Below are 27,805 nucleotides of genomic sequence, written 5' to 3'. Positions count from 1 at the left end.
CTTTAGAATTTTTTGATGTAGCTACATTATGCTGTCTGGCTTCTGTAGGGCTCATACTAATGGTACTTACTTTCCATAGGGGACATTTCTCGCTGAGGGGACAGCAGCATAGTAGAAGTTTTTGTACTCATCCATCCACACCTCTGCTGCTCTCCTCGTGTTCCTGAGAGAGAGGTGAGAGACGACAAATGAGGGAAGGGTGACGGACAGGGAGAAAATGGGGCGAGGTGTGATTGAAGACGGCAAGAGGTGATATGAAACCAAGTGAGCAAGTGAGAAAAATAATGGTTGGAGAAGGAAATGAGAGACAGAGAGATAGAAGAAGATGGAAGAACAGGGACAGATTTAGGATAAAAGGTATGTGGCAGAGTGCGTCAATGTTGCATGGGAGCTGTGCCCAGAAATAACCAGTCATCTCCAAACTGGACCGAATTCCAAATGTGGCCGAGATACATGGCACTAGACAGACAAACCCATGCACACACGCTCTCTCTCCTGCTCTCAGTCTTTCATAGATCTCTACAGCCAGAGGGCAGAATGCCACTGGTTAAACAGACACATGTGAATGTTTATTTTTCCAGTCACTGCATTCACTGGTCAACAGTGTGTGTGTGTGTGTGTGTGTGTGTGTGTGTGTGTGTGTGTGTGTGTGTGTGTGTGTGTGTGTGTTTGATGATGTAACAACACAGTACTGCCATTAAGGCAAGTGAACACTTGTATGCAAATATGCTGCAGCTGCACTGTTTTATACCTGGGGTTTGTCTCATGAAGTAGGATTACTGAGTTGGCATAACCAGAACAGCCCCCCAGTCCATGTTCCACATTTGGTGAAAGGACATCCACTAAGCACGGTGAACTCCCTTTGTGTTTTACTCAGCACAGTTATCAAGCTAACTTTATTATAGCTGAAACAATTAGTTGATTAATCAATTGATTGACAGTAAAATGAATCAGCAGCCATTTGGATAATTGCTTCAGTCGCAAAAAGGAAATTCCCTAAAAGGAAGTTTTCCTCACCACTCGAGGTTTCTGCCTAAAAGGAGTTTTTCCTCGCCACTGTTGCACTAAATGCATGCTCTTGGGGGAATTATTGGAATTGTTGGGTCTTTGTAAATTAGAGAGTGTGGTCTGGACATACTCTATCTGTAAAGTGTCTTGAGATAACTCTTATTATTGTATGATTTGTTATGATTTGATACTATAAATCAAATTGAATTGAATTGAATAAAAAGCTGCTCCCCCCGCGACCCAATACCGGATAAGCGGACGAAGATGGATGGATGGATGAATAAAAAGCAAAAATACCAAACATTCCCTTGTTTCAACTTCTCAATTTTGAGGATTTGATGCTTTTTGGTCTTTATTGATAGTAATGTTTATTGCGATATTACATAAAACAAAAGATGTGCTCAAATCTTCAATTTCATATTGTACTGTTCCTTAATATTGTAATACATTACATATTATGTGGAAATATGGGGAAACATGGCAACAATTACTAACCCTATTTTTATATTACAAAAAAAAGAGCAATAAGACTCATTAACAGAGCAGAATATCATGAACCAACAGATTATTTATAAACTCACACACACTTAAATGTGGAGACTTGGTGGAGTCCAAAACAATGCAAATAATGTATCAAGTAAAAAATAGGATAGTTTCAGACTGTATCCAGAAGCTGTTTCGGATTAGAGAGAGCAAGTATAAACTAAGAAGAAAGTGCATGTTGACAAAGATAAAGATTAGAAAAAATGTAAAACAAAGATGTATATCGGCAAAAGGAGTAAAAATGTGGAATGTTTTAGATTAGGAAATAAAAATGTGTAACACGCTACAAAGATTTTTTTTTTTTAAAGTACTAAAAAAGAAGATGCTAAACAAATATAAAAGTGAGGCATGTATGGCAATGTGTATAAGAATGTATTTTGTTTCATTTCATATCTTCTGCACGTAATATGTGTGTTAATATGTAACATGTATATAACATACAAAAATGAATAATAAATACATTTAATAAGATTTATAAGATTCTGAGGGACCTAAGTACAAAATATAAATAAAAGAATGTAAAAAGGGTAGGTGTAGTAAGCAAATGCTTCAACCTACACCTTTTCGGTCACTCTTGATTAGAAATGAGTTAAGATGACACTGTATGAATTAAGGTGACATTTTTCACCATTTATGTTATGTATGTGATGTGTATCTATGTGATCGAAATAAACTAAACTAAACTGAACACCTTTGGCTTTTGGACTGTCAGTCGTACAAAAAAAAGCTCTCTGAAGACTTCATTTTAGGTTTTAGAAAATTGTGATTGGCATTTTCTTACAGTTTTTAGACCAAACGATAATACATTTAAAAAAGCAATCGCCAGATCAATCAATGTTGAAAATAATTGTTAGTTGAAGATCTAAACTTTATTAATAGTGCATCATGAGACAGGCCCCAGCTGACTGTCATAAAACATCTGAAGAAGTTGTAACCGCAAAGACTGACAGAAGGTCTTATGATGCGTCAAATATAGCCACGTTTTATAGTGTATTGTATGGAAAATGTTAATTATTACAAACAAGACGGCAAGGAAACTCCAAGGGAACTTCATATGCTGCTCCCAGTACACTTATAAAGCCATCCAAGCAGAAAAAAAACATGCATTGTCTTGTCATAGCTCCCCAGGGTCACTGGCAGCAGACACAGGGAGGGTGTCTGGGGCTTTAGAAGGGCAAGACGATGACGAACTGAAGCAGCCTCAAAGCACAGATGAAGCTGTTCTGCATGGCGTGTTTCCATTGTTGAGGCTGATACACGAGAACGCCACAGCTCCCATTAATTAATAAATTATATTTTGAAAAGGGTTATGCAACTACTTTTGAGACTGCAGAAATGTGGTCCACAGGACATGTCTAAGCTAAAATGGCAGGGTCACATCCATAGCCAGCATGTTATAATAAGATCTGAAACGGTTTGATCTAATGTTGAAGTTCATACATATCCACTGGAGTCTTCACTTTTTGCTTTCATCCAGCTCAGGGTCCATTCACAATGTATAAGAATTACCCCAGTGGATAAGTATTATTAAGATGTCAGTGCTCTTTACTTGTGCCGTTGGATTCATTTCTATCTTAAGCATCCCTGTTGGTCACAGCCTTCAGGAAACATATGGTCATTTTCATCTGCAAAGTGACCATTGTAGACACCAACTTAAAATAGAGATGAGGCCAAAGATACTCCACGTTATTGGACTATTACGCCCTTCATTTCTTGTTTTTTTCCACAGTACTATGAACGTCATAGGGAGGACCAGAGCAACCGCAGCCGCTTTAAATTCCCTGTTATCTGTTTCTTGAAGTTCTTAATCAGGACCATAAGGGTTCGTCGGGCTCGTTTCCATGGGTTGTTACTTGTGTTTGGAGACTGTTTCAAAGCAGAGATCAATAGTATCATGTTTCCCATTACTGATGTTCGCTGATTATGGTGTCACAATTACCAGAGCTCTAAAGGGAAGCACATACAAAAACTATTCTTATATATTTAAAAAGAGCATTCTTTATCAATCTGAAGCCAATTTTCCCTGTGATTACTTTTTTATTGCGTTTTAATTGTTGCTGCTTGGTTTTAATTATCAAACACTGGTTTAATTCTCAAAGCTGTAGTAAAACTCAATAATGTATGTTCCAGTGTTCACAACAGTACTTAAAAAAGTCTAAAGAGTGTTGTAGAGAGAGAAAAAAAATCGCCCCAAATCAAAAAATAATACCAAAGAAAATAATCATAGCATATCCCAAACAAGAGATGCACAATATATTAGCACACTGATATTAGATATTAAATTAGATTAGATGCCAGTTGGGGTTATGGTTATTGTAATATTGTGGTTTAGTTTAAGCATTGAGAAAAGGTCCATTTGATCTTCCTTAGCACTGGGCATGTTTCAAATATTTACTTTAAAGGAATAGTTTGATATTTTGGGAAATTTGCCTAATTGCTTTCAATTTGGACTGGAGGAGCTGGGGATCGAACCGCAAACCCCGCGCTTACACACCATTAATAATAATACCTGACACACAAGAGAAGCACAAAAGATCCAGTACAGACTAAATAAATGGCAGCAATGCGACATGTGTGAATGGGAAATATTGTTCTCCAGTAAATTAATGAACGAGTGTGATAGGTGGAGCCTGGAGGGTTAATGAGTGTTCAATCCCCTTGGTGTGTGTGTGCGTGTGTGTGTTACCTTGCAAACACAGTCCCGCTGCCCCCAGGGAAGGTGTATGGATGTTGCTTTCTGAAGACGTGGCCAACTCTGCTACATGGGATGATCTCCAGACTGCCACCACACTGCCACACCCGAAACGAGATCTCTGAAAGACAGACAGACAGACAGACACAGACACACACACAGGTCATAACACATTTGTTCCAGCAAACTGTTTCCATAAAAATATCACAGTGGATTATTATAAGTAGTATGTAAGAAGTCTTATGGTTAACGCTGGAAATCTGCACCTCAATGTTTTCAGTGTGTTGATATTGTCGGGTTCCCCCTCCAACACTGTCTTCATTTGAATGAGTGTTGTGTAAACGAAGTAAACCAGTAACTGAATTCAAGCCAAGTCAATATCCAGTTCTATATCATGGTGTCGTCTTGAAAGAAACATGAATCATTCCGTTTACTCTTGATGATTTTTTTAGACAAAAGCAACAGGGAGACACAGCTGTTATTATCTCATTGTGCTGTTTCTATTGTGTACACTATGGTTATTTTTATTCATACCGACTATAATCATTATCACATTAACACTGTAATTTTCTGAAGATCAACTGTAGTCTGGAAGACTCTTTTACCCAGATATGACTACCAAATTACTGAAGGATTTCATGCTCTTTTATCATGTTCTTGGCACGGAAACCCAAGATGAGCTCATGAGTTGATCACTGCTTGAGACACATTATTGGTGCTACTTTAGTACCAAATCTCAAGTGACAGTTGAGATTTTAGAAGCGAGCAGAAATCTGTTGTTTTTAAAGCCAAAAGCATTCATGATAGACAGACATTACAAATGCGTGCCTGTTTAAGACCCAAATAAATAGTTTGACATTTTGGGAAATAGGTTTGCAGTGTATTTGCTTTCTTGTTGAGATATAGATGAGAAGTGACAACCATATGAAGCTACAGCAAGCAGTCGGTTAGCTTAGCTTAGCACAAAGACTGGAAACAGAGGAAAGCTGCTAAGCTTACTGGATGCAGCTTCATATATTAGCATACAGGCTGAGAGATGTCTGGTATCAATCTTCTCATCTAACTCTTGCAAGAAAGCTAATAATTGCATTTCCAAAAATGTCAAACAATTTCTTTAATGGCTCTGGCAAAACCCCTGACACGTCTGTCACCTGGCTGATAATTAGAGAATGAGACAGTCAGGGGGCATCATATTACAGCAGCCAAGTGTATCGATGGTAAATGCTGACAGTAGTTTTCGTTTATTTTCTCTACCTGCCACTTTACTTTCCCCCTCTTAATCACACTATATTTGTTTTTTTTTCTTCTTTCACTCACCTAGATTTTCTATTCCTCTGACATCCATTACTGTGTCATACTTTCATCTCCTACCCACCATTACCAGTCTACTGTGATTCTCCTGACTTCATGCTCCACTGTGACTGTACTGAATTTGCAGCACTCACCAAGGTTTTCTCCTCCCCATACATCCATCATCATGTCATACTTTCCCAGAAGCTCGAAGTATTCCTTATCCATGACAAATAGACCTCCTGCTATCATTGGAGTCCTGCATGGGCAGAGAGAGAGAGAGAGAGAGAGAGAGAGAGAGAGAGAGAGAGAGAGAGAGAGAGAGAGAGAGAGAGAGAGAGAGAGAGAGAGGACAGGTGGATGGAGCGAGGAAAAGAGAGAGATTAGTAGTCAGTGGAAACTGGCAAACAAAAGTGCGTCAGTTGTGTATAATCACGTGTGTCTGTCTTACTTTATGGGGGCGATGGGGTTGCCTTGTCTGCCTCGTCTCTGCTCTAGAGTCATGTAGTCCCATTTAAACACCAAATTCCAGTCAAAACCTACACACGCACGCACGTACACACATGCGCACACACGCACACGCACACACACAGCCATTATGACCATTAGTTGGGATTAAGTAGCAGTCTTAATTAGATTCGGCAGGTTCAGATGAGTTGACTGGATACATCTGCAGTTTCCCAATTTGACATGTCTGTATGTGTTCATGTGTCAGCACAGAGCGTGCAACCCCTAAACCTGACAATGTAAATAGTTGTGTCCCAATTTTACACTATATACTAATACCAGAAAGCATAGGACAGAATATAAAAGTCACTTTATCAGTATGAATGTGCTACATACTTTAAAATCCAGTTTGAATCAGTAAGCAGTGTGGAAGACACAGTGTATGTCCAGGAAGCCGTAAAACTAAACGTGCTGGGTGTATACTTTGCAGAAGTGTTTTTCCTAAGTGAAAACTGAGCACAGGATACCAAAACAACAGGTATTTATGCTGGTAGTACTGAACCACACAGGACATTGTGTGTGTGTGTGTGTGTGTGTGTGTGTGTGTGTGTGTGTGTGTGTGTGTGTGTGTGTGTGTGTGTGTGTGTGTGTGTGTGTGTGTTCATGTATCTCTCTACTCGTGTACTGTACCTCCTTTCAGATCAGCTGAGGCTCCTACGTACTGAAAGTTGTCCATGTTGATGACATCAATGATAGGAGAAACTACTCTGCTCTTGTCCTGAGATGGAAGGACAGAGACAAAATAATTCATTAGAACTTTTTGGGCTCTGGACAACTAACAAATAAGACATTTGAAACATGTTTCGTCTAGAATAGAAGTAAATATTTCCCTCAACACCAATGATTCATATGTTTAGTTTACCCTCTATACTGTGTTTATGAAGTAGATCTGAAAGTAAAGCAGCTCTGTCTTTTCTACACTAAATCGCTACCAGAGACACACATCACAGTAGTTTAGAGAAATGATTGCTCCAGTGGCCAGAATGACAACAACAGAAACAATCCTCCAGGTACTGAGTGGGTTTATTTATTTTGGGTTGAAGCCTTTTGATATGACACATGAGGTTTCACCCACACAGATTGCATGTTTCCTTCTTTCTGTTTTGCGTGATTCACCATTTAGAAGTGCAACTAAAGCAAAGAAAAGCAAGGTCAATAACTCTGACAGCAAAATGTTTAAAAATTGGCTCCAGGCGTTTCTTAACTAGGGACTGACAAAACACCATGTTTGGGAGGATCAAACGCAGAATCATCAGACTATTTTCAGTCTTATCAGATAAATATTTCAAGAACACAGTTTCTCACTTCAGTCTGAGATTACATTTAATCAAAAAGTTCCCTTTCAAGTCATTACTAAAAGAATTCACTTCAAATATCAACAAACATTTAATCTGTAATGGAGTTCATGTTTATTCTGTTTAAGGATTTTCCTTCTTCAGCATTTTTTTCCTCAACGCATTAGGGAAAGTTCTGATCTACTGAATCACTGGCTTATATACTTTCTGACTTGAACACCACATTTTAATTTCAATAGAAGAAAGACATTTTTAATCATGACACATCATTAAGAATGCTTTTTAGTACATTCTGCAACCAACACCATCATTTATTTTAATGTATTTTTTGTATTGTTAAATAATGCATTATTGTGATTTTTTGATAGATGTATATGCCAGTGAAAGAACAATCCACTCATCATCCCTTTTATTACTGCCACAGATTTTAAGATGCATAATTGTTGTGTATGGTGTGTGTTGTCTTATATGCCAGTGCCAAAGACCAATTTCCATTTTATGCAAATCTAACAGACAATAATGTATTCCAAATCTGAAAAGGAAATGTGTGCTTTTATAATGAGAGTCCAAACATTCCTGTGTTATTCGAGTCATGTGCACCTTGTTTTTCACTTGGATGTTAACAAAACACTGACTACCAGCTCCAGGGGTGCTGCTTTGTAGCTGACCCTGACCTCTATGTGAAAAATGAAAGGAAAAAACTAATTCCTCTACAAATACGACCAACATTATCACCGTTGTGATCCAATTTTGAGCACTGTAAAACAGTTCATCTTTGAAACACTTACGTAGATAGACTCAGGAAACATTTCTATTTTGTGATTGGTTTGGTGTTTTTTTTCTTAGGCCAAATTACATTATGTCACATCGTTTTAAAGTACAGTTACAATGGAACTATACAACTATAAAGTGCATACGAATAAAAAAAAAAATTGACAGTAATAAATTGATGCTTTAGAACAAAGTGGATTAAAATATAAACAGTTGAGGGCTGTTGCCATGTATTTTGCCTTCACTTTTATAAGAAGCCTGACAAGCAGTGTTTAGAGAAAGAAGGAGGTCAAACTAGAGTGACTTCACCAAATGGTGTGCTGCTCTACAGAGTGTGTGTTGACTGATAGACGTATAGAACAAATCAAATCAAATCTGTTTCTCTTAAACATCACAACACAAAAAAATGACTTCTTTTACTTTATTTGTGTGTGTGTGTGTGTGTGTGTGTGTACCTCAGCCACTCTCTCCAGTAGCGGCTCTAGCCAGTGGTCATTACATTCACAGTGAGAGTCCAAGAATGTAAGGACCGGTGCCGTGGCGGCGTCTGCACCACGGACCCTCGAACGCATCAGTCCTGAGGGAAACATCAGTTACAAAAAACACATTTAGAATGATTTCACCTCCAACCATAAACCCGGGGTGAATAATTGCATTCATGAAACAGCAGTGAGCGGTTTTGTTTGAATGATATAAAACTTTCTTCTTCCCTTCTTCTCACTACCTTCTCTGCGGTCATTTCTCAGCACGCGCACTTTTTCAATCTTCCCCAGAAGCGCTCCGTCCTCCGCTGAAACACACATAAAGCATTGATTTACACACTGATCTTATTAGGTTTGTTTTTTTGTACAATTTGTTTGCGTGCATTACTCACCGTTATCACTGTAGTCGTCAACCAGAATGATCTCTTTGACCAAGTGAGATGGACTTTTCTTCAGAACACTAAACAGAGAACGTAAGGAAATTTATAGGAACGTATTAAAAAATGCTCAAAAATCAAAATAGGAACTTTTTTTAAGTGGACAGCACACACCATTTACCTACCTGACCACAGTCCGCAGCAGAGCAGAGCGAGCTTCATTGTGGAAAGTGATGACGACGCTGGAGGCCGGCAGGTCTGACTTCCATTGTTTATGTCTGCAACTACATACACAAGAAACCATCACAATTAGGAATATACAGACAAAAACAATACACAAAAACATATATGCCTAAATGTATAATACAAATGCACACATGCACAAACACTCCTACGCACAGCTGAACGTGTGAGCAAAGCTGCGAGCTGGAACTGCTCCCTAAACAGATTCTGGATACATGAACACAATAAATAGGATTCAGTACACACTGAGGCACGCACGCACGCCTTTTGTCCCTGTACCACATCTGTCAGCGTTTCAGTCAATATGCAGCTGCACCAATCTTCAGATTAACATTCTCCTGTACATTTCTGGTGCTGATGTGTGTTATATAGTTGTAGAATAAACCTACAAGGTCTTTGATCTTGTGTTGAAAGCACTGATGAAGTGGCCCTTGCCTGAAAAAAAACAACCTTTTGCTGGGAAACCTTCACAATCAGTGCTGCTGCATGCTGCACAAATGACAAATCTCTACCAGATCAATGGGAGACAAATCCCTGCTCTTTTAGTAGGCTAATGGCTCTAGCTGTCTAAGTAAGGTCAATATATCTGTAGAGGCCAGACCACTGCCTTTATAAAAATAAAAAAAATAGTCTTTGAACCACACAGTGTGCATCTAGACAGATACTGCAGGAATAAAAACACAAATACAATGACATACTGTAGTAGGAGCACAGTGTTGGCAGCACATTCACTTCTTTGTGTCTCAAGTTGATTTACACCTAAACTTACAAATCACTGGGTCTCACATTTTGCATTAGTTTGTCTTTATTTCCTCTGCCAAAGAGCTTATGTTTTCGGTTCGGTTTACCCGTTTGTTTGTCGGTCAGGAGGATTACGGAAAAACTACTGGCCTGATTTTCATGAAACTTGGTGGAACATGGGCCAAGGAAGAATCTATCAATTTTGGATCATGGGGCAATAACATTGCCAGATATGACATTTGTACTGCATTCATCTTGTGTTGGAATAATCGAAAAAAATGTGTTCCTGACTGCGCCTACTGAATGCCCTTCTAGTTTTAGATAATTTAGGAATCATATTTAAACTCCAAATTCATTCTGATAAAGGCTTTAAGATTCCAGGTAAAATGTATGTATATTTTCCTCTGTGTCTCTATAGAAGACTCCTATGACAGGTCTGCACCACTCCGAATTCCGATAATACCTAAAAAGAATATTCTGTGCACGAGAAAACACCACAAATTCTCTTAAATGTCTCAAATGTGCCACTTTAGAACAAATCAGTTTGAACGAGTGGTTCTTGCATGAAGCCCATTGTGTATGTTAAACAGACTCTAAAAACAAGTTCAGCATCACATCAAAAATGTTAACATTAAATGTATTGCAATGTGCTAGAAACTAAAACTCTGACTCAGAATAGGTTCAGTGTGTTTTGGAGCATCCTAACTAGTTAGACAGGTGAGTAACACAGCCGGTAACACAGAATGTATTTTACTTCAACGTATTTCTGCTTTATTAAAGAAAATGATGAGATGAGAGCAGGAGCTGTGGCATTGGACAGAACTCGTACTCTGCTCAGTTAAAAACCTGGATTCTGCTAATGTCAGAGAGCTTTAAGGCTAAACTGTAACTTACATTTTTACAAGGACTGAAATAGCATCATGGATTAAAACTTTAAATGAAAATATAAAATTTTGTGCATGACCAATATATCCTGCATAATAATTCAGGAGAGACATATAAATCAAGCTTACTAAAACATGTTATTCCAATAAAAAGATCCAATAGATATTGTGCAATGGTTTATTTTTGTCTCCATGTGACCACGTCCATTTAGCAATTAGAAAAATTGATAGCTAAAGCCAGAGGTTTATGTTATGAATGGAGCAGGCAGTGAACAATACTTGTCTGATAGACTACAATAGAGGGAGTTTCCAAGAGATCGTCTCTGGACTACTGTAGTACCAATTTATCAAATAGATGGGCAGCAAAGGACAGTATGTACACACAATCGCTGCAATTATCCATGCAATAATAAAGTTAAGAGGGACAGAAAGACGCAGTCTGTGTAATAGTAGAGATACATACTGGTCATGTCTCGTATCAGGCACGGCTCTGTCCATACGGAGCTTGTCACTCTCCACCTGGTTGAATTTGTTCCTGGCGTACGGATCTTGACCCGGTCTGACCACCGTGGCTCCAACGTACAGATCCTGGTCAAAATCCTGCCAGCGCACCTTACCTGGACACACAGAACCATATTAAGCACATTGCCAATTAATGTCAATGGAAGTTGGAAGGACACACTATTTTGGTATTGTCTTCTTTGTTATTTGCCACTTGTGGTTTAAGTTAAATGGAGGGTGGAAAGACTAAAAAAATCCAGATATTTCTAAATTTAAAGTGCTCATATTATGTTCATTTTCAGGTTCATAATTGTATTTAGAGGTTGTACCAGAATAGGCTTACATGGTTTGATTTTCAAAAAATACCATATTTTTGTTGTACTGCACATTGCTGGGGCTCCTCTTTTCACCCTGTGTGTTGAGCTCTCTGTTTTAGCTACAGAGTGAGACATCTCACTTTTATTCCATCTTGGTTGGGAGTCGCACATGCGCAGTAGCTAGGTAAGCACTGCTACCCAGTCAGTTGCAGAGTATGAGGGCGTGCCACGCTAGCAGCTAGGCGAGCATTATAACGTGTGTTACAAAGTGACGTTTGTCATGGAAGTAAAGGCTGGACTACAATAGAGCTGTTTGGAGCAGTTTGTGAACAGTGTTTTCTGTTGGAGATGGTAAGTCCCTCTGAGGTGGACTTTGGGCTTTTTCACTTTGTAAACCTATAACATGCACACACTTTTATAATAAATAAATAAATTATATATATATATATATATATATATATATATATATATATATATCACAATAAAAGAAAGGGAAAAAGCCAAAAAGCATAATATGAGCACGTTAAAATAAATCCAGACTCGATGAGCAGTGAGCACTACATGGTATTTTGGACAAAGCAAACAGGATGTACAATAACACACTACTGTACCATGTTGCTGACCCTAAAATTCGCAGGTTACAGGATTGATTTATACATATGTTTTAGCTTGTGTTGTTTAATAGCTGGATAAAGAGCAAAATGGTTGGAAATAGAAGTAATTTCTCATTCAACTTTTAGATAAACACTAAACCAGCAGAGAGCACAAATTGTTCGTCCAGGTTTTAATAAGAAACACATTCTCAATGTGCCTCTCTGGTGACATGCATATTAAATAAATACAGCATATCCAAAAATAAAAGCCGGCACCAAGCATGAAGTTTAAACCTTCACAAAGGCTGAAAATGTGTTTCAGGATTATACATCAGCGGGAATATGAAATGTAGGCAGCAGCCTGGCTGATGCAAGAATCCTTCACGACTGACAAGAAGGAAAACCTCGCTGCTTCAAACTGCTGCTTGACAAGGTGGCAACATGGCACTGAGGAAAGCTGACATGAGATTTTTGCTGCTTATATTCAGACTATGCAGAATTCAGAAGAGAAAGCCAGACTACTTTAACAAAGCTAGAAAACATGAAAAGAAAATGTATTATGCTGTGCACTGAGCAAGAAAGAAAATCATACTGAATTTAGCAATTTACTGCAGCCTGAAATATGAGTGTAGAAAACATTAACCATTATTAAACACACACACACACACACACAAACACACACACACACACACACACACACACACACACACACACACACACACACACAACATTGTGTCTGTCTGACCGGATTAAGGAGATCATTGCACACTAAACAGAGAAAGTTTTCATGTTTAATTCTACAGTTTATCACTGACTACTAAAACACAGACACACACGAATAATTTAACCGGGTGCAGCTGCTATGCTAATGACTTGTGTTAAGCATATGGCAATGTGAGATTACACTCTCTTTCAGTATGGATGAGTGTGTGTATGACAGGGAGAGAAAGACAGAGAGAAACGGAGCCTGACGAGAGTGTCTGCTCTGACAGCATGTGAATGTGTGTGGCATGCTAATTAGGTAAAGCTCACAACAATCTGCCTGCAACTGTATAGCGGTGCATCTGACACTGCCGTACGTGTCAGTGTGTGATGTCCTTGCTGATATCTACTGTATGTTTAGTGGCAGCAAGTAATTCATGTAGTGAAATTAATGTTTCAACTTCTCACAATGCGAGTCTTTAGCTCAGACTGTGAACACTTTCTCTTTCAATCCTCCTTTTTCTTTGTTCCCTGAACCACCCAAAACAGATTAACTGTTGGCTTTCTCACTGGGATTACTCATCCAGCTATCATTTTTCCAATCCTCTCTTTAGCAGGTACACCCATCTAGACCCAGCTGGTGGTTTGCTATACTGTCTGGTACCAGTAAAAGGTGTAGTCTGTTGGACGGTTTTCGATCTCCCTCGGCCTCTTGTCACCGAAGCTGTTTCCACCCACAGCTGCTGACTGCTTGTTTTTGTTTGTTGCAACACTTTCTGGTGCCGATGGTAACTGGCAGGCAAGACTCGCTCTTGATCTGAACCATAAACTCTACCCCTCAGAGAACACCAATGCTCGTTTGATTCACTCCCTGAAAATGATCCAAATAAAACCTTGAAGAGCAACTTCACACCAGGCTGAAAAGCAGTGTTTCACACCCAGCATCTTTGATGGATGTGGTGAAAAGTGTGCTTCACCTGTAACCAAAGTTACACAGTTGTATTTGACAAAACAATGGACTGCACTTACAGTATATAGCGCTTTTCTAGTTTTAACGACTACTACTACAAAGTAACACATACACACATGCATCCACTGGTGGCTGAGGCTGCCATACAAGGTGCCACCTGCTCATTAGATAAACATTCATGCACATTCAAACACCACCGGTGCAGCATCGGGAACAATTTGGGGTTCAGTGTCTTGCCCAAGGTAGTCTCGCTTTGACAGACCATCCACTCGCTGAGGAGCGGAGGAGGGTCTGGCAACTCCACACAGCATTCCGGGATGGGAGAAAAACGTGTACTGGGGTATTGGCATTTCTTAAACCAATCACAATCGTCATGGGCGGCGCTAAGCTCTGCACGGAACCGCTGTAAAATAGGCGTGCAAGGGAATACTCAGATTGGACATATAGCTTAGCAGTTTACCCTGCAGAGATCTGAGGAGCAGTTAACCATAGTCCTCATAAATCCACCAGAGTTTAAAATTCCAACACAAAGAAAGCGGAAGGAAACAGACATACATGCATCCGGCGGAATTTCCTGCGGCACTGGACCAATCCCGGAAGTGGAACGTCAAGGATATAGACTATGCCCAAGGACACTTCGACAAGTAGACTGCCAGGGGGAAAAAACGCCAACCTTCCGATTGATAGACGACCATGTCTACCACCTGAGCCACAACAATCTTAACACAAGAAGAGCTGAAATGATTACTTAATTAATAGATTGGTCAATTGACAGAAAATGAATGGGCAAGTATTTTAATAATTGATTCATCCTTAAATTCATTTTCTGCATCCAGACTCCCAATTGTGAGGATTTGCTGCCTTTTCCTTTTTTCTATAATTGTAAACTAAATATCTGGGCCGTTGGTCGAACAAAACAACAATTTGAAGGTGTCATCTTGGGCCTTAAGGTGCCAGTAAACTCGGTCAGAAGTGCTTTTCAGATGGCTGAATAGCTTTGCCTCTCCCCCATCTCTCTGACGGCCGGCTTTCACTCCGTCTTCGAGTGTGGCTGTTTGGAACACCTATAACCCCTTTGGATTTCTGCAGAGGTTGGTCAACACGTCTTACTAACTAGTTTTGATTGAGCATTACCCAACCCGTAGGAAATTTTGATGGCCACTGTTCACCATTTTTAAGACAAAGACCATTATTATTTCATAAAAAATAAATGGACAGATTAATTTGGTTTTGGTTGCAGCCTTAAACAGAAGGTCCCTTTGCTGTCTTTTTCCAGCTCTTTCAATGGAGTCGGTTGGTTCTGTTGCAATCACCTGTTGCAAGACCCAAAAGTGGAACTTTACAGTCACCTAGTAACAGGTGGCTGAAGACTCATATATGGGGGTAGAAGACCATCTGCGAGAGTTAAAGTCTCCAAACGTCATTCCCTGATAAAGACCACTGTGGAAACTGCCAGTAAGTGGACCTTGAGTTTATTTTTTATTTTATTTTGTTTGATTAAATTAGTATTTCTAAGGCCAAGAGGTTTTTCGGCTAGGTCAGGATGTTCATGTTTACTTGAGATGTCAACAACATTTATTATTCAGGTGAAAGGCAAGCAAGTTCAGTCGACTGGTCTAGAATAGAAATCTAAATAAAATAAAAACTTTAAAAAGCATTTAAAAAGAAAGCACACTGACAAAAACAGTTCTTCAAATATTCATAGTAATGAGGTTTACTTGGTGCATTACCAAAAACAATTTCTCAAATCTTCATTGTAAAACATTTAAAAGAAATTGTTTTTTTATTAAGTGCCACCTTTTTGAATGAATTGTTTTAGTCAGGGCACACAGTACCAGAAAACAGATAAGTACACACTTATTCTGGTGACTATTTAAATAAGAAAGAGCATAAATGCACTTCCGAACAACCTCAGATCTCACTCCTTCACTTTCCTTGCCGCCACATTCTTTCATGACTTTATCATCCATCTTTTTTTATCCTTCACTCTCCCAGTCTCCTTGTTCTCCCTTTTCTTTTCACCACTTTCCCTCTTCTTCTTTCGTGATATTGCGATACGCTGCCATTGTTGTAATCGTGTGAAGTCACCCTGAAGTTGAAATGCCCCCACTTCAACATTCAAATTGGATTCCATTTCCACCGCTGGATCAGATAAGAGAGTGTGTTCAGCTTTCGCAGGTCACGGGCTTTGAAGGAGGCTGCTGTGAGTCGAGCTGAGGATGAGAGCTGAATGACAAATTACGGCTCAGAAGCTCCTTCTGTTGTGACTCTTCTACTCTGCTCTGGGTTTGCGGCGAGAATAAGACAGATACTTGAATTATTTTGGATAGCTACAACATTTTAAATTTGCATCACACAACTGTGTTGAATTGTCTTCTCGTTCTCTGTGGTTATTTAAACATAGGTTGTTCATGCTCTACTGGTCATCAAACTATGCCACTGTGTTAACATATTTTAAAAAGGAAATGGTTTTGGTTGTGGGGACATGATGTGGAATACCTTCTAGAGACATCACTGTGGTGTACAGTATCAGCCATGCACACACAGCTGGGATGCATTTTCCTTTAACAACAATTACAAGCAGAAACAACGAGATACTGAACTTTCTCCAGACCCTGAGGGACATTCTGGTCAAATATCTTGACTTTGAATATGACAAAATATATATTTGATATCTTAGATTTTTTTTCGTTGTGACGAAATGAGAGCTGAAAAGCCAGAAGGCAAAGCTCTCGATCTACCCGTCAATTTTCATTCATACCCTCACCTATGGTCATGAAGGCTGGGTCATGAGCGAACGAACAACATTCAGGGTACAAGCAGCCGAAATGGGTTTCCTCAGGAGGGTGGCTGGCGTCTCCCTTTAGCGATAGGGTGAGAAGCTCAGTCATCCGTGAGGAGCTCGGAGTAGAGCCGCTGCTCCTTTGCATCGAAAGGAGCCAGTTGAGGTGGTTTGGGCATCTGGTAAGGATGCCTGCTGGGCGTCTCCCTAGGGAGGTGTTCCAGGCACGTCCAGCTGGAAAAAGGCCTCGGGGAAGACCCAGGACTAGGTGGAGGGATTATATCTCTACCCTGGCCTAAGAACGCCTCGGGATCCCCCAGTCAGAGCTGGTTAATGTGGCTCGGGAAAGGGAAGTTTGCGGTCCCCTGCTGGAGCTGCTTCCCCCGCGAACCAACCCCGGATAAGCGGACGACGATGGATGGATAGAGCTTAGATTTTTTTGTTAAGACGCAAAAAACAGTATCTCCATCCCTTCAAATACCAAAATAAAAGTAATTAGAATTTTTTTGATTAATTCCCGGCATTAATATCATTTAGGGACAGTGTGGTTGCAGTGCATGATGGATAGTGAAGTTTCCTACCTGGCGGCAGAGTCTCCAGGCTATGAGTCTTGTACTCAGACATGTGAGCTTTGCTCCTACTGGACAAGTCACTGGAGCCCACGTCATCCTGAAATAAAACAAAACAAAGAAATCACACACACAGATTAGCATGGATACACACACACACACACACACACACACACACACACACACACACAGGAACCTGTTTTTATTAAAGAAATTAATTAGAGCATTTTGGCTGTAACATTTACAGTATTATGAAGATTAAAAACTTCATACAGGAATTTTGTTAAATTAATTAATCTTTTGTCATTAACTTATTGTAAATACACAAGTTTGACCCTTCAGTTTCATAGTTTGAAGAAAACTAACATGACTGAAACTTGCTGTGTTTGTTTAAGATGAGTCCAGGTTGTTTCTTTCTGTCATAATATCAAAACAAACAAACAAAAACTGACGAAGGTTAGCATTAAATTCATTCCATACCCCCTATCATAATTCAACAAGAAGAAGAAGTTATTGAAATTAAACAAAAAACTGTCTCTTCAAAGCTAAAAAAATAAATAAATAAATAAATAAAAATAAAACATGGAAGGCAAATCTAACTGACATTTGTCAGTGTGACTGAACAGTTGTTAATTATATAATATCTTAAGTCTATGACCTTGAACCGGCTTAAAACAGTGCAGGATAAATGTGAGAGGAAAGACACTGTGAGGGTTAGACTTCTTTAGTAATCCGCAGCCTGATAATCAGACTGGGGAAGTATTTATTTTCGCTTCATTCACCGTTTGAATCATTGACAGAAATCTGAGATTTGTGCAGTGATTCTGAAGCCCGGAAGCAGGTGAGGTCATCCTCTCTCTCTCACTCACTCTCTCACCTGTTCCTTTTCCTCCTGTCCATTCATCAGGTCACTCCACCAGTGCATTGAGAAACACAGTTCATATCCTCACCATTTACACAAACGGACAGATGGCCGAGCCATACCTCCTTGTGTTCATCTACGTTACCATTAAAACCCACTGGATCGATACACTGGGAGGCACTGTAATTAGCGCCATTCATTCCCTGTCCAGTCCATTGCCCTTGACTTCAGAAAACTATTATTCAACTCAATTATTTGCTCTGTTCTTTCACCTTCAGACTCCAAAATGCTTTATTGATCGTTTTTCTCTACTGCCTATGGACAGCCAATGGCAGTGTGACATCAGAGACCACCAAACACTATTCAACAGTTCATTTCTACACCTCAGAGAAGTAATGAAAGGTAGAAAAGGGATTTTCACACCGTTTTTCCATTGCTCAGTGTAGGATGAAAACTAAAGCCGGCAGTATAATATATATAATGGCAGAAATACAGTTTGACAGGCTCTGAGGGAAAAACAGGACACATTTTCAAATGAAATATAGCTCCACATTGGCTTCGTGGAACAGTGTTGTGCCTCTGTGTGTCATGAAAGAAAAAATACCTCCCCATAGCATCGGTGCTCATGTACAAAGAAGACCTGGGCAAGTGCACAAAAACATCAGGTTTGTACCTTAATGCTTCGCACGCACGTACGCACGCACGGCCAAAAGTTACGGGTCAGCCAATAACTTGGTGGAACAAAAGTGACATCACATCCTGCAGACCTTTCTGGGTTTTTTTTGGGGTGTGTCATAGCAGTAAAGCACAGGTGTAACCAATAACGTTAACAATGGCTCTGTTCTATTCAAGTGTCAGTGTCATGACAGTGTGACAGTAAGCCAGCATGCACCATATGTGAAACCAAAGCAGCTAGATAGAATTCAGCCATCATTAATTCTATAATTTACACTTGTGCTTTTGATACATTTTTACAAAAAGTGCCTCGCATAAAAAAGCCTATAAGCAACCCTGCAGCTGGCACACTGTAATGTAATTAATGCTATTTGTTACACCTGTATTAAATAAGCATATCAGCTAAATGTGAACACTGCATCAGTTGAATTCAACATTAAAGTCTAAACTAATAGTTGAGCGATAGTATTATCACATTCTGATTCATAAGTTATTGGTATTTAGCACAACTCCAATATACTTTCATTGTACGAGCTCTGCGCAACTCAAACCTGCTAACAGTCAAAAGGCTTTTGATAGGTACAATTGTTTGAGCAGCTGATCTCAATTTACAATCAATTATAAGAAAACCATTTTAATGACAGACAGCTGGCTGAATAAGCAGCCTGTTGAATATCTACTAGTTTACTGCGGTGCCTTGCTTCCTGAAGAAAACACACCACTTACTCTTCTGTTATTTGTTTCTTGACTGCACATATTTTAAATATCATTTCAATATGTTAAAAATGTTAAGTAAAATTCCGTTTGGGAATTTAAAATCTGTTTCAACTCCCATGCCTTTCGTAAGCTTGTATGCCCTCGAAACGCTCATGAAGAAACTGAAGGACGTAATTTTCCCCGCTGTGCTTGTAAATGCCAAAATGTTGTTTTAGGACTGCAGTTCTAGTTTCCACTTTTACAAGTTTCAACTGCAGAAATTCATCATTTTACTTTCTTTTTTTTAAAATGTACAGACAGGTGATGAGAACAAGGCAACAGAAGGGGAAATGAGAGGGAGTGAAAGAGAGACTTACAGAGAGACAAGAAACAGGAACTCAGCTTGATGAAATAAGGGAAAGAAGAAGAAGAGTGAATTGAAAGAAGTCATGGGAGATAAAGCCAAATTCTCCAGCTGCATCTGTGCTGCTTGCTTCCCCTCTAAAGCCCCCTATGATTTATGAGAATTGCAGTCCATCACAGATCGCACAGAGAAAGAAAGCATTAGGAGATGATGAGAACAATGCACTGCTTAAAGGGCCGGTACGCATGATTGATCGACAAATGGTTGCTATAAATATGACTTATCACTGATTGAAACATGATTTAAAAGGGTAAGTAGAGAGCAGATGTTTGAGAGCTATTTGTATAACTCACATCACGTAAATGGCTTTGAAAACCTGATAATGGCCCCAGCCTGTATCTGCCTCTCCTCCAAACATAAACATGATAGATTGAAACTGTGCACACCCAAAAAGACAAACACACACCTTTGTGTACCAGCTACAGCCAGAGGTATTACAACTGAAGAAAGCACAGAGTTTTGAGGGACTGCTAACTAACCCCGTAACATCAAGTTAACCCATTTTTCCCCCTTCAGATGTCTGGCAGCATCATCTACCTTCTTTATCACCTTCTTCTAACTCTTAGTCAAAACTATTTGGTGTTTACACAGTGTCATATTAAGACCCAAGAATCCATTTACAAAGTTTGGCTGCCAAGTACAAATTTTTAATGAACCGACCTATCAGCAGAGCAGTGTTTTAAGTAAAAGTTCAACATTTGGGGAAATTCTCTTAATCATTTTCTCACAGAGTGATAAATGAGAGGACTGATACCACTCTCATGTCTGTGAGGCCAGCAGTAGCTTAGCATAACGACTGAAATACGGGGACACCGCTAACCTGGCTCTGGACATATGCATGTTGGGTTTCTTTTCTTTTCTACCTCTTTAGTCCTTCCTTGTCTCCTTCTCAGTGGTGGAATGTAACTAAGTACATTTAATCAAGTACTGTACTTAAGTACAAATTTGAGGTATTTGTACTTTACTTAAGTCTTTTCTTTTCATGCCACTTTCTACTTCGCTACATTCTAGAGAGAAATAGTGTACTTTTTACTCCACTACATTCATTTGACAGCTTTAGTTACTAATTACTTTACAGATTAAGGTTTTTGCACACAAAACACATGTAGTTTATAAAATACGATGTTTTATCATAAATCAAAACTACCCAACAATATAATGGCCTACAAGTCCAGCTGAAATGATTAGACCATTAAACACAGAACTGCTTTGATTGTTTCCAGTTTCTAAGACGTGAGGATTTTTCTGCATTAAGTACTTTTACTTTTATACTTTAAGTATATTTTCCTGATGATACATACTTTTACTTAAGTAACATTTTCAATGCAGGACTTTTACTTGTAACAGAGTGTTTGTACAGTGTCGTATTAGTACTTTTACTTAAGTAAAGGATCTGAATACTTCTCCCACCGCTGCTCCTTCTTCTTATCGCTCCCTCCATCTTTCTGTCTCTCATTCCTTCTTTCACATCTTTTTGTCTCTCTCACTTCTAGTGCTGGGTATCGTTAAAAAAATATTCTATACCGGTACCAATATCAATACCGTGACTTCGATACCGGTTCCAGAACGATACTTTTTTCAATACCAATTTTATAAAATCGATTTTAACAAAATGCAATTATGGCAAAATGTTTTTATTTATTTTCCTGCTCCTACTACGTGAGCCGGTCTCTCTGTGCATCGTAGAGTTTTTCCTGAATGTCTCTACGACATGTAACGTTAGACAGCCAATCACTAGCATTATTAGATCTTGGTAGAAGCATGCTGCATGCTGATTGGCTCACTGACGCTGATGAGATTTAGTCCTTAGGTATTGAAACTGGGTATTGAATGACGAGGCGTTTTTTGATACTCGATACTTTAGAGGCAATTCGGTCGGTGCCTAATACGTATTGACTTCGGTACCCAGCCCTACCTTCGCTTAGTCTGCCATCTGACAGATGGTCATGACACAGAGGCAAAAAGATACTTCACACACATTGAATTTAAAAACAAAACGTTTAAAGGACAGTTGAGTCATCTGTCACTGTGGTGTAAAGCCAGTTTCTGTCCAGCTCTCTGGTCAGTGAGAGAAGAGCTGAAGTTGATCTCATAAATGCTTCACTGCGTAAAGATAATGTTATAAAGGCATGTTAACGCTTGGTTTTATATATCTGCGTGAGGCATAGCTCATTTTTGTTTTGTTTGGTTATGTATTAGACTTGTTTAATATGCCTTTTTAGAATTTTCCCCTGTGGCGGTTGGTTTGTTTTCCTGTTTTGAGCCACCTAACAACTCCTGTCGGTGTCCGTGTCCCTGCTGTGTGTGTTTGTCTCTGTGCTTTGTTGTTGTAGGGCAGCATCAAGCATTTTACTGCACACGGTGCGATAAAGACTTTATGTCTATTTAGAGGGGAGGGACAATTTTTGGGTGACAGGAAACTAGTCTGGGGCTAGTGAGAAAATAACACCTGACAAATCATGAGCAAACCATCACAATGTAGTCTATATCCACGACGTTCCACTTCCGGGATTGCTCCGGTGAAGCCAGATGCCAGATGTCCTTCTTTTCGGCTGGATGTCCGTTACCTTCCGCTTCCTTTGTGTTGGAATTTTAAACTCTGGTCGATTTATGAGGACTATGGTTAACTGCTCCTCAGATCTCTGCAGGGCAAATCCAGACAGCTAGCTAGACTATCTGTCCAATCTGAGTTTTCTGTTGCACGACTAAAACAACTTTTGAATGTACACACGTTCCACCAAAACAAGTTCCTTCCCGAGGCTATTTTGCTGTGACACCAGGGCTCCATCTGGCACTTCGCGCCACCCATGATGATTGTGATTAGTTTAAAGAAATGCCAATAAACCAGAGCACTGTTTATCTCCCATCCCAGAATGCTGTGTGGACTAGCCAGACCTTCATCCGCAGCGCTGTGGAGGAAGGTCTGGCAATGCGAGACTACTCACAATGTTACAGGTACATGCTGCATGTCAAAGCATCTGCAGTCAACTAACTATGAACACACACTGAGGCTGTCAGAATTCATTTCAATATTCAAATTTCAGTCGGATATCAAAAGAGCCTAAATCTTCCTGTTGCACACGTCAAAAACAGCTATTTCTTTTCTCCATTTTAGAGCCAGGTGTACTAAACGCATCTCAGGCTCTTCGTGTCGTGACTTCTTATGAACTCTAAATGGAACTGAGAGTGCTCCTCTTAACCTCTCTGAGCAATGTCTGAAAGATAATTAAATTCCTTCAGAAAAAAGCAAAACACATTGACTCAAATCTTTCAAGAATTTACATGAACGCCACGTTTTCAAAGTCATCATTTAGGTAGTTTTAGTCCATTTTTTTTTTTTAGCACTAACCAGTCCATTCATAGTCAAATTTTATTTCTAGGAGCAATGAGAAGCCCTAATAATTTTTTTTTCCCAACTGAGAGATTTACGCAGGGCACAAAAGAGCTCTCACACCTGCTTCTCTGATAATGGGATGGACTTTAAACCCCCAACAGATCAGACCAAGCATGCATGTGTGTGTTAACCAGTGTCAGATCACATTTGTGTATGTTGGGGGTTTGTGAGCTCACATGCATTAGTGTGTCAGTCTGGTCACATGCGTGGGTCTCTGTCTGCCAGTGAATGTGTGTGATTGAGCCAGTCTTGGTCAAGCATCTATAGTCAGAGGAAAATCCACAGTAATCTGATCACATCCACTGATAGATTAACTCAGATAGGAGCACGCACACAGTATTTGAACTGTGCGTGAAGAGAACATCTTCACTTTCATCCATTCTTGATGAAATACAAGTTAACATGGGACTTTTTCCTCTGCAAAAACTCAAGCCAAAACCGGTTGTGATTTCACAGCTTCAATCCAGATAAAACCATGTTTCTGATACAACGAAGCAGTGCCATTAATCTGATTTGCTCTGTGGGCTTAATTCATCACATAATCTCTCCAACAGTACAGTTCAGGGCATCAGGCATCAAGAGCAGCAGAGAGAGGCGGTAACGAAACGAAGTGATGGACAGCAGCAGCACACCGTGATGATGATACAATATGCCGCTGAAGGTTTTCATTATTTAAAACCCTGCTTCAATTAAATCTTGAAAACAGGCCAGTGCCTTCTGTTTCTCAACAATAACACGACCCTGCTAAACAAAATTAAATTAGATAGTAAAGGAAACTAATTTATTTCTGAAGAAGACTAACGGCGGATTTCCACCAACTGCGGAACAGCTCCGTGCTCCGCCGTCCTTCAGTACCCACCAGGTCCGTATTTGTTGCGGAACGGCTGCGGCCATGACTGACAGCTGAAGTCACGAGGACCCACGAGATCTCAACGAATTCACGTATGATTGCGCGATATAACAGGATGTAGTTTCTATAAACGTAACCACAAAACCAACAACAGTTTATTTCCATTCCGACTTCAGGCCTGTGTCCGCCCATTATGACGTTTTCAAGGTGTAGTGCAGGGAAATATGTATATATAATATATTTTAGAAAAGAAATAAATGGATACATTATGCTCCTCAGTTACCTCCCACTTTAGTGCACACAGAAATGTATTGTTATATCTAATGTGTGTCTCATGCGTTACCGTCACCAAAACCCAGAAAGCGATGCTGCTGGTTTTCAATTTAGTATGTTCTGCTTAACATACAGTATGCCACATGGTGCAGGCTTTTACCCACAGGGCAGCTGACAGCAGTGAGTGCTGTTAGTGACAGCTCAGGTTCAAGCCCCTGTGACAGTCAGCATCTGTCCCGCTTAAATCCAGATCAGTTGTAGTGCTCGGCAGCCGAGCCTGACCTTTAACCCCCCTGAGGAGTGAAAAGAGTGAAATGTCCCCACAGGTATTCAAAGCAACATCACAAAAATATCATACAGCACTGGTTGTCCCAGAGGGAAACCACAGTCTCTCTGGATACACAGGAGAAGGTTTTTAAAAAAATGAATGTTATAACCATCACTCTAAATGAGAGGAAGTTGTGTATAACCAGCCTGCCTGGTCAGATAAACATCAAAAATGTCAAAAGAGTGACGTTCCCGTACAAGTCAGTACGGTCACTGGCGCAAGGAAACTAATGTTTTATAACAAGTACCTTGCATCACCTGATCCCCTCTGAATTCTCTCTTCCTCTCCTCTTACTCTGCTTAATTCAAATCTACTTCAATCTACTGCTAAAACACACTCCCCTTACTTTTACTAGCATCTCCAACATGATCATTTTACTATAACAGGGTTATCATCAGTGCACTATGGTCTTTACTGTATTTGTATGTATTGATTTGTATAGGGAAAGCGCACCATGTCTTTAATGTAAAAGTAAAATAAACCCAATCAACTGCAGTTATGGCTGAGAATTAAAATATACATTATATTCATATTTCATTTATACCCAGCAATAAGCACCACAGTCTATGCTTTAGTTACAGTCAGGTCCATAAATATTGGGACATCGACACAATTCTAATCTTTTTGGCTCTATACACCACCACAATGGAGTTGAAATGAAACGAACAAGATGTGCTTTAACTGCAGACTTTCAGCTTTAATTTGAGGGTATTTACATCCAAATCAGGTGAACGGTGTAGGAATTACAACAGTTTGTATATGTGCCTCCCACTTTTTAAGGGACCAAAAGTAATGGGACAGATTAACAATCATAAATCAAACTTTCACGTTTTAATACTTGGTTGCAAATCCTTTGCATTCAATTACAGCCTGAAGTCTGGAACGCATAGACATCACCAGACTCTGGGTTTCATCCCTGGTGATGCTCTGCCAGGCCTCTACTGCAACTGTCTTCAGTTCCTGCTTGTTCTTGGGGCATTTTCCCTTCAGTTTTGTCTTCAGCAAGTGAAATGCATGCTCAATCGGATTCAGGTCAGGTGATTGACTTGGCCATTGCATAACATTCCACTTCTTTCCCTTAAAAAACTCTTTGGTTGCTTTCGCAGTATGCTTCGGGTCATTGTCCATCTGCACTGTGAAGCGCCGTCCAATGAGTTCTGAAGCATTTGGCTGAATATGAGCAGATAATATTGCCCGAAACACTTCAGAATTCATCCTGCTGCTTTTGTCAGCAGTCACATCATCAATAAATACAAGAGAACCAGTTCCATTGGCAGCCATACATGCCCACGCCATGACACTACCACCACCATACTTCACTGATGAGGTGGTATGCTTTGGATCATGAGCAGTTCCTTTCCTTCTCCATACTCTTCTCTTCCCATCACTCTGGTACAAGTTGATCTTTGTCTCATCTGTCCATAGGATGTTGTTCCAGAAATGTGAAGGCTTTTTTAGATGTTGTTTGGCAAACTCTAATCTAGCCTTCCTGTTTTTGAGGCTCACCAATGGTTTACATCTGGTAGTGAACCCTCTGTATTCACTCTGGTGAAGTCTTCTCTTGATTGTTGACTTTGACACACATACACCTACCTCCTGGAGAGTGTTCTTGATCTGGCCAACTGTTGTGAAGGGTGTTTTCTTCACCAGGGAAAGTATTCTTCGGTCATCCACCACAGTTGTTTACCATGGTCTTCCGGGTCTTTTGGTGTTGCTGAGCTCACCGGTGCGTTCATTCTTTTTAAGAATGTTTTCTTAAATTTGTTTTCTTGATTTGGCCACACCTAATGTTTTTGCTATCTCTCTGATGGGTTTGTTTAGATTTTTCAGCCTAATGATGGCTTGCTTTACTGATAGTGACAGCTCTTTGGATCTCATATTGAGAGTTGACAGCAACAGATTCCAATGCAAATAGCACACGTGAAATGAACTCTGGACCTTTTATCTGCTCCTTGTAAATGGGATAATGAGGGAATAACACACACCTGGCCATGGAACAGCTGAGCAGCCAATTGTCCCATTACTTTTGGTCCCTTAAAAAGTGGGAGGCACATATACAAACTGTTGTAATTCCTACACCGTTCACCTGATTTGGATGTAAATACCCTCAAATTAAAGCTGAAAGTCTGCAGTTAAAGCACATCTTGTTCGTTTCATTTCAACTCCATTGTGGTGGTGTATAGAGCCAAAAAGATTAGAATTGTGTCGATGTCCCAATATTTATGGACCTGACTGTATTTTTTGTTACTTTATCAAAACCCAAAGCCAATCACTACTGTATTAAAGAGTGCCGTGTTTGCTAGAAGACAACTAACAAGTAGGAAACCAAAACATGTATTGCAACACGCCATGTCTGTCTCTGATAAAATCGCCCCAACAACCCTCAATGTATTAGCAGGGAAACAAAATTGTTATGAATTTTGTACAAAATGTGATATCTTCATCTACAAGAGACACGCTGAGCGCAGACGTTCACATTGTAACCGTGTTAGTCTCGCATTGCCAGACCTACCTCCACAACGCTGCGTTGGAAGGTATATGGCGGATTTTCCGGCGGCACCCAAACAATCCCGGAAACGAAACGTCGTCAATATTCAGGCACACACACACACACTGCGTGGCACTAGCTTTGTGGGGACCCATCATTGACATAATGCATTCCCTAGCCCCTTACCCTAACCTTAACCATCACAACTAAATGCCTAACCTTAACCCTTACCCTCACCCTAACCATAACCTAATCCTAACCTTAATCCTACAACCAAGTCTTAACCCTCAAACAGCCCTTTAACCTTGTGGGGTCCAGCATTTTGGCCCCACAAAGCTGTCCGGACCCCACAGGTATACTGTATACCCGGTTTTTGGACCCCACAAATATAGTTAAACAAGAGAACACACACACACACACACACACACACACAGATGTATCTTCTGCCGGTAGTTCGAAATGAAAGAAGTTTGTTGTTTTACAAAAACAGCCATAACTGGGATGTCATTACACACAGGAGGAGAGTGAGGTTATATGAGGAGGGAGGA

General features: G+C 39.9%; 1 protein-coding gene across 2 annotated transcripts in view; it reads right to left on the bottom strand.

Moving 5' to 3' along the window:
• Positions 1-27,805, bottom strand: part of galnt2 (UDP-N-acetyl-alpha-D-galactosamine:polypeptide N-acetylgalactosaminyltransferase 2) — a 56,677-nt gene that overhangs the window by 4,512 nt on the left and 24,360 nt on the right. For both annotated transcript variants that reach the window (XM_078251178.1, XM_078251186.1), the window contains exons 2-12: positions 17,280-17,367; positions 11,297-11,450; positions 9,151-9,249; positions 8,981-9,048; positions 8,831-8,896; positions 8,562-8,683; positions 6,671-6,758; positions 5,985-6,072; positions 5,689-5,792; positions 4,238-4,364; positions 71-163 (exon numbers count right to left, since the gene is read on the bottom strand). In XM_078251178.1, the coding sequence (XP_078107304.1) occupies positions 71-163; positions 4,238-4,364; positions 5,689-5,792; positions 5,985-6,072; positions 6,671-6,758; positions 8,562-8,683; positions 8,831-8,896; positions 8,981-9,048; positions 9,151-9,249; positions 11,297-11,450; positions 17,280-17,367 (1,097 nt within the window). The remainder of the gene's footprint in view (positions 1-70; positions 164-4,237; positions 4,365-5,688; positions 5,793-5,984; positions 6,073-6,670; positions 6,759-8,561; positions 8,684-8,830; positions 8,897-8,980; positions 9,049-9,150; positions 9,250-11,296; positions 11,451-17,279; positions 17,368-27,805) is intronic.

This window comes from Sander vitreus, chromosome 1 (genome assembly GCF_031162955.1).
Source record: "Sander vitreus isolate 19-12246 chromosome 1, sanVit1, whole genome shotgun sequence".
Taxonomy (NCBI): Eukaryota; Metazoa; Chordata; class Actinopteri; order Perciformes; family Percidae; genus Sander; species Sander vitreus.
This window is presented reverse-complemented; position numbering and strand designations above follow the sequence as displayed.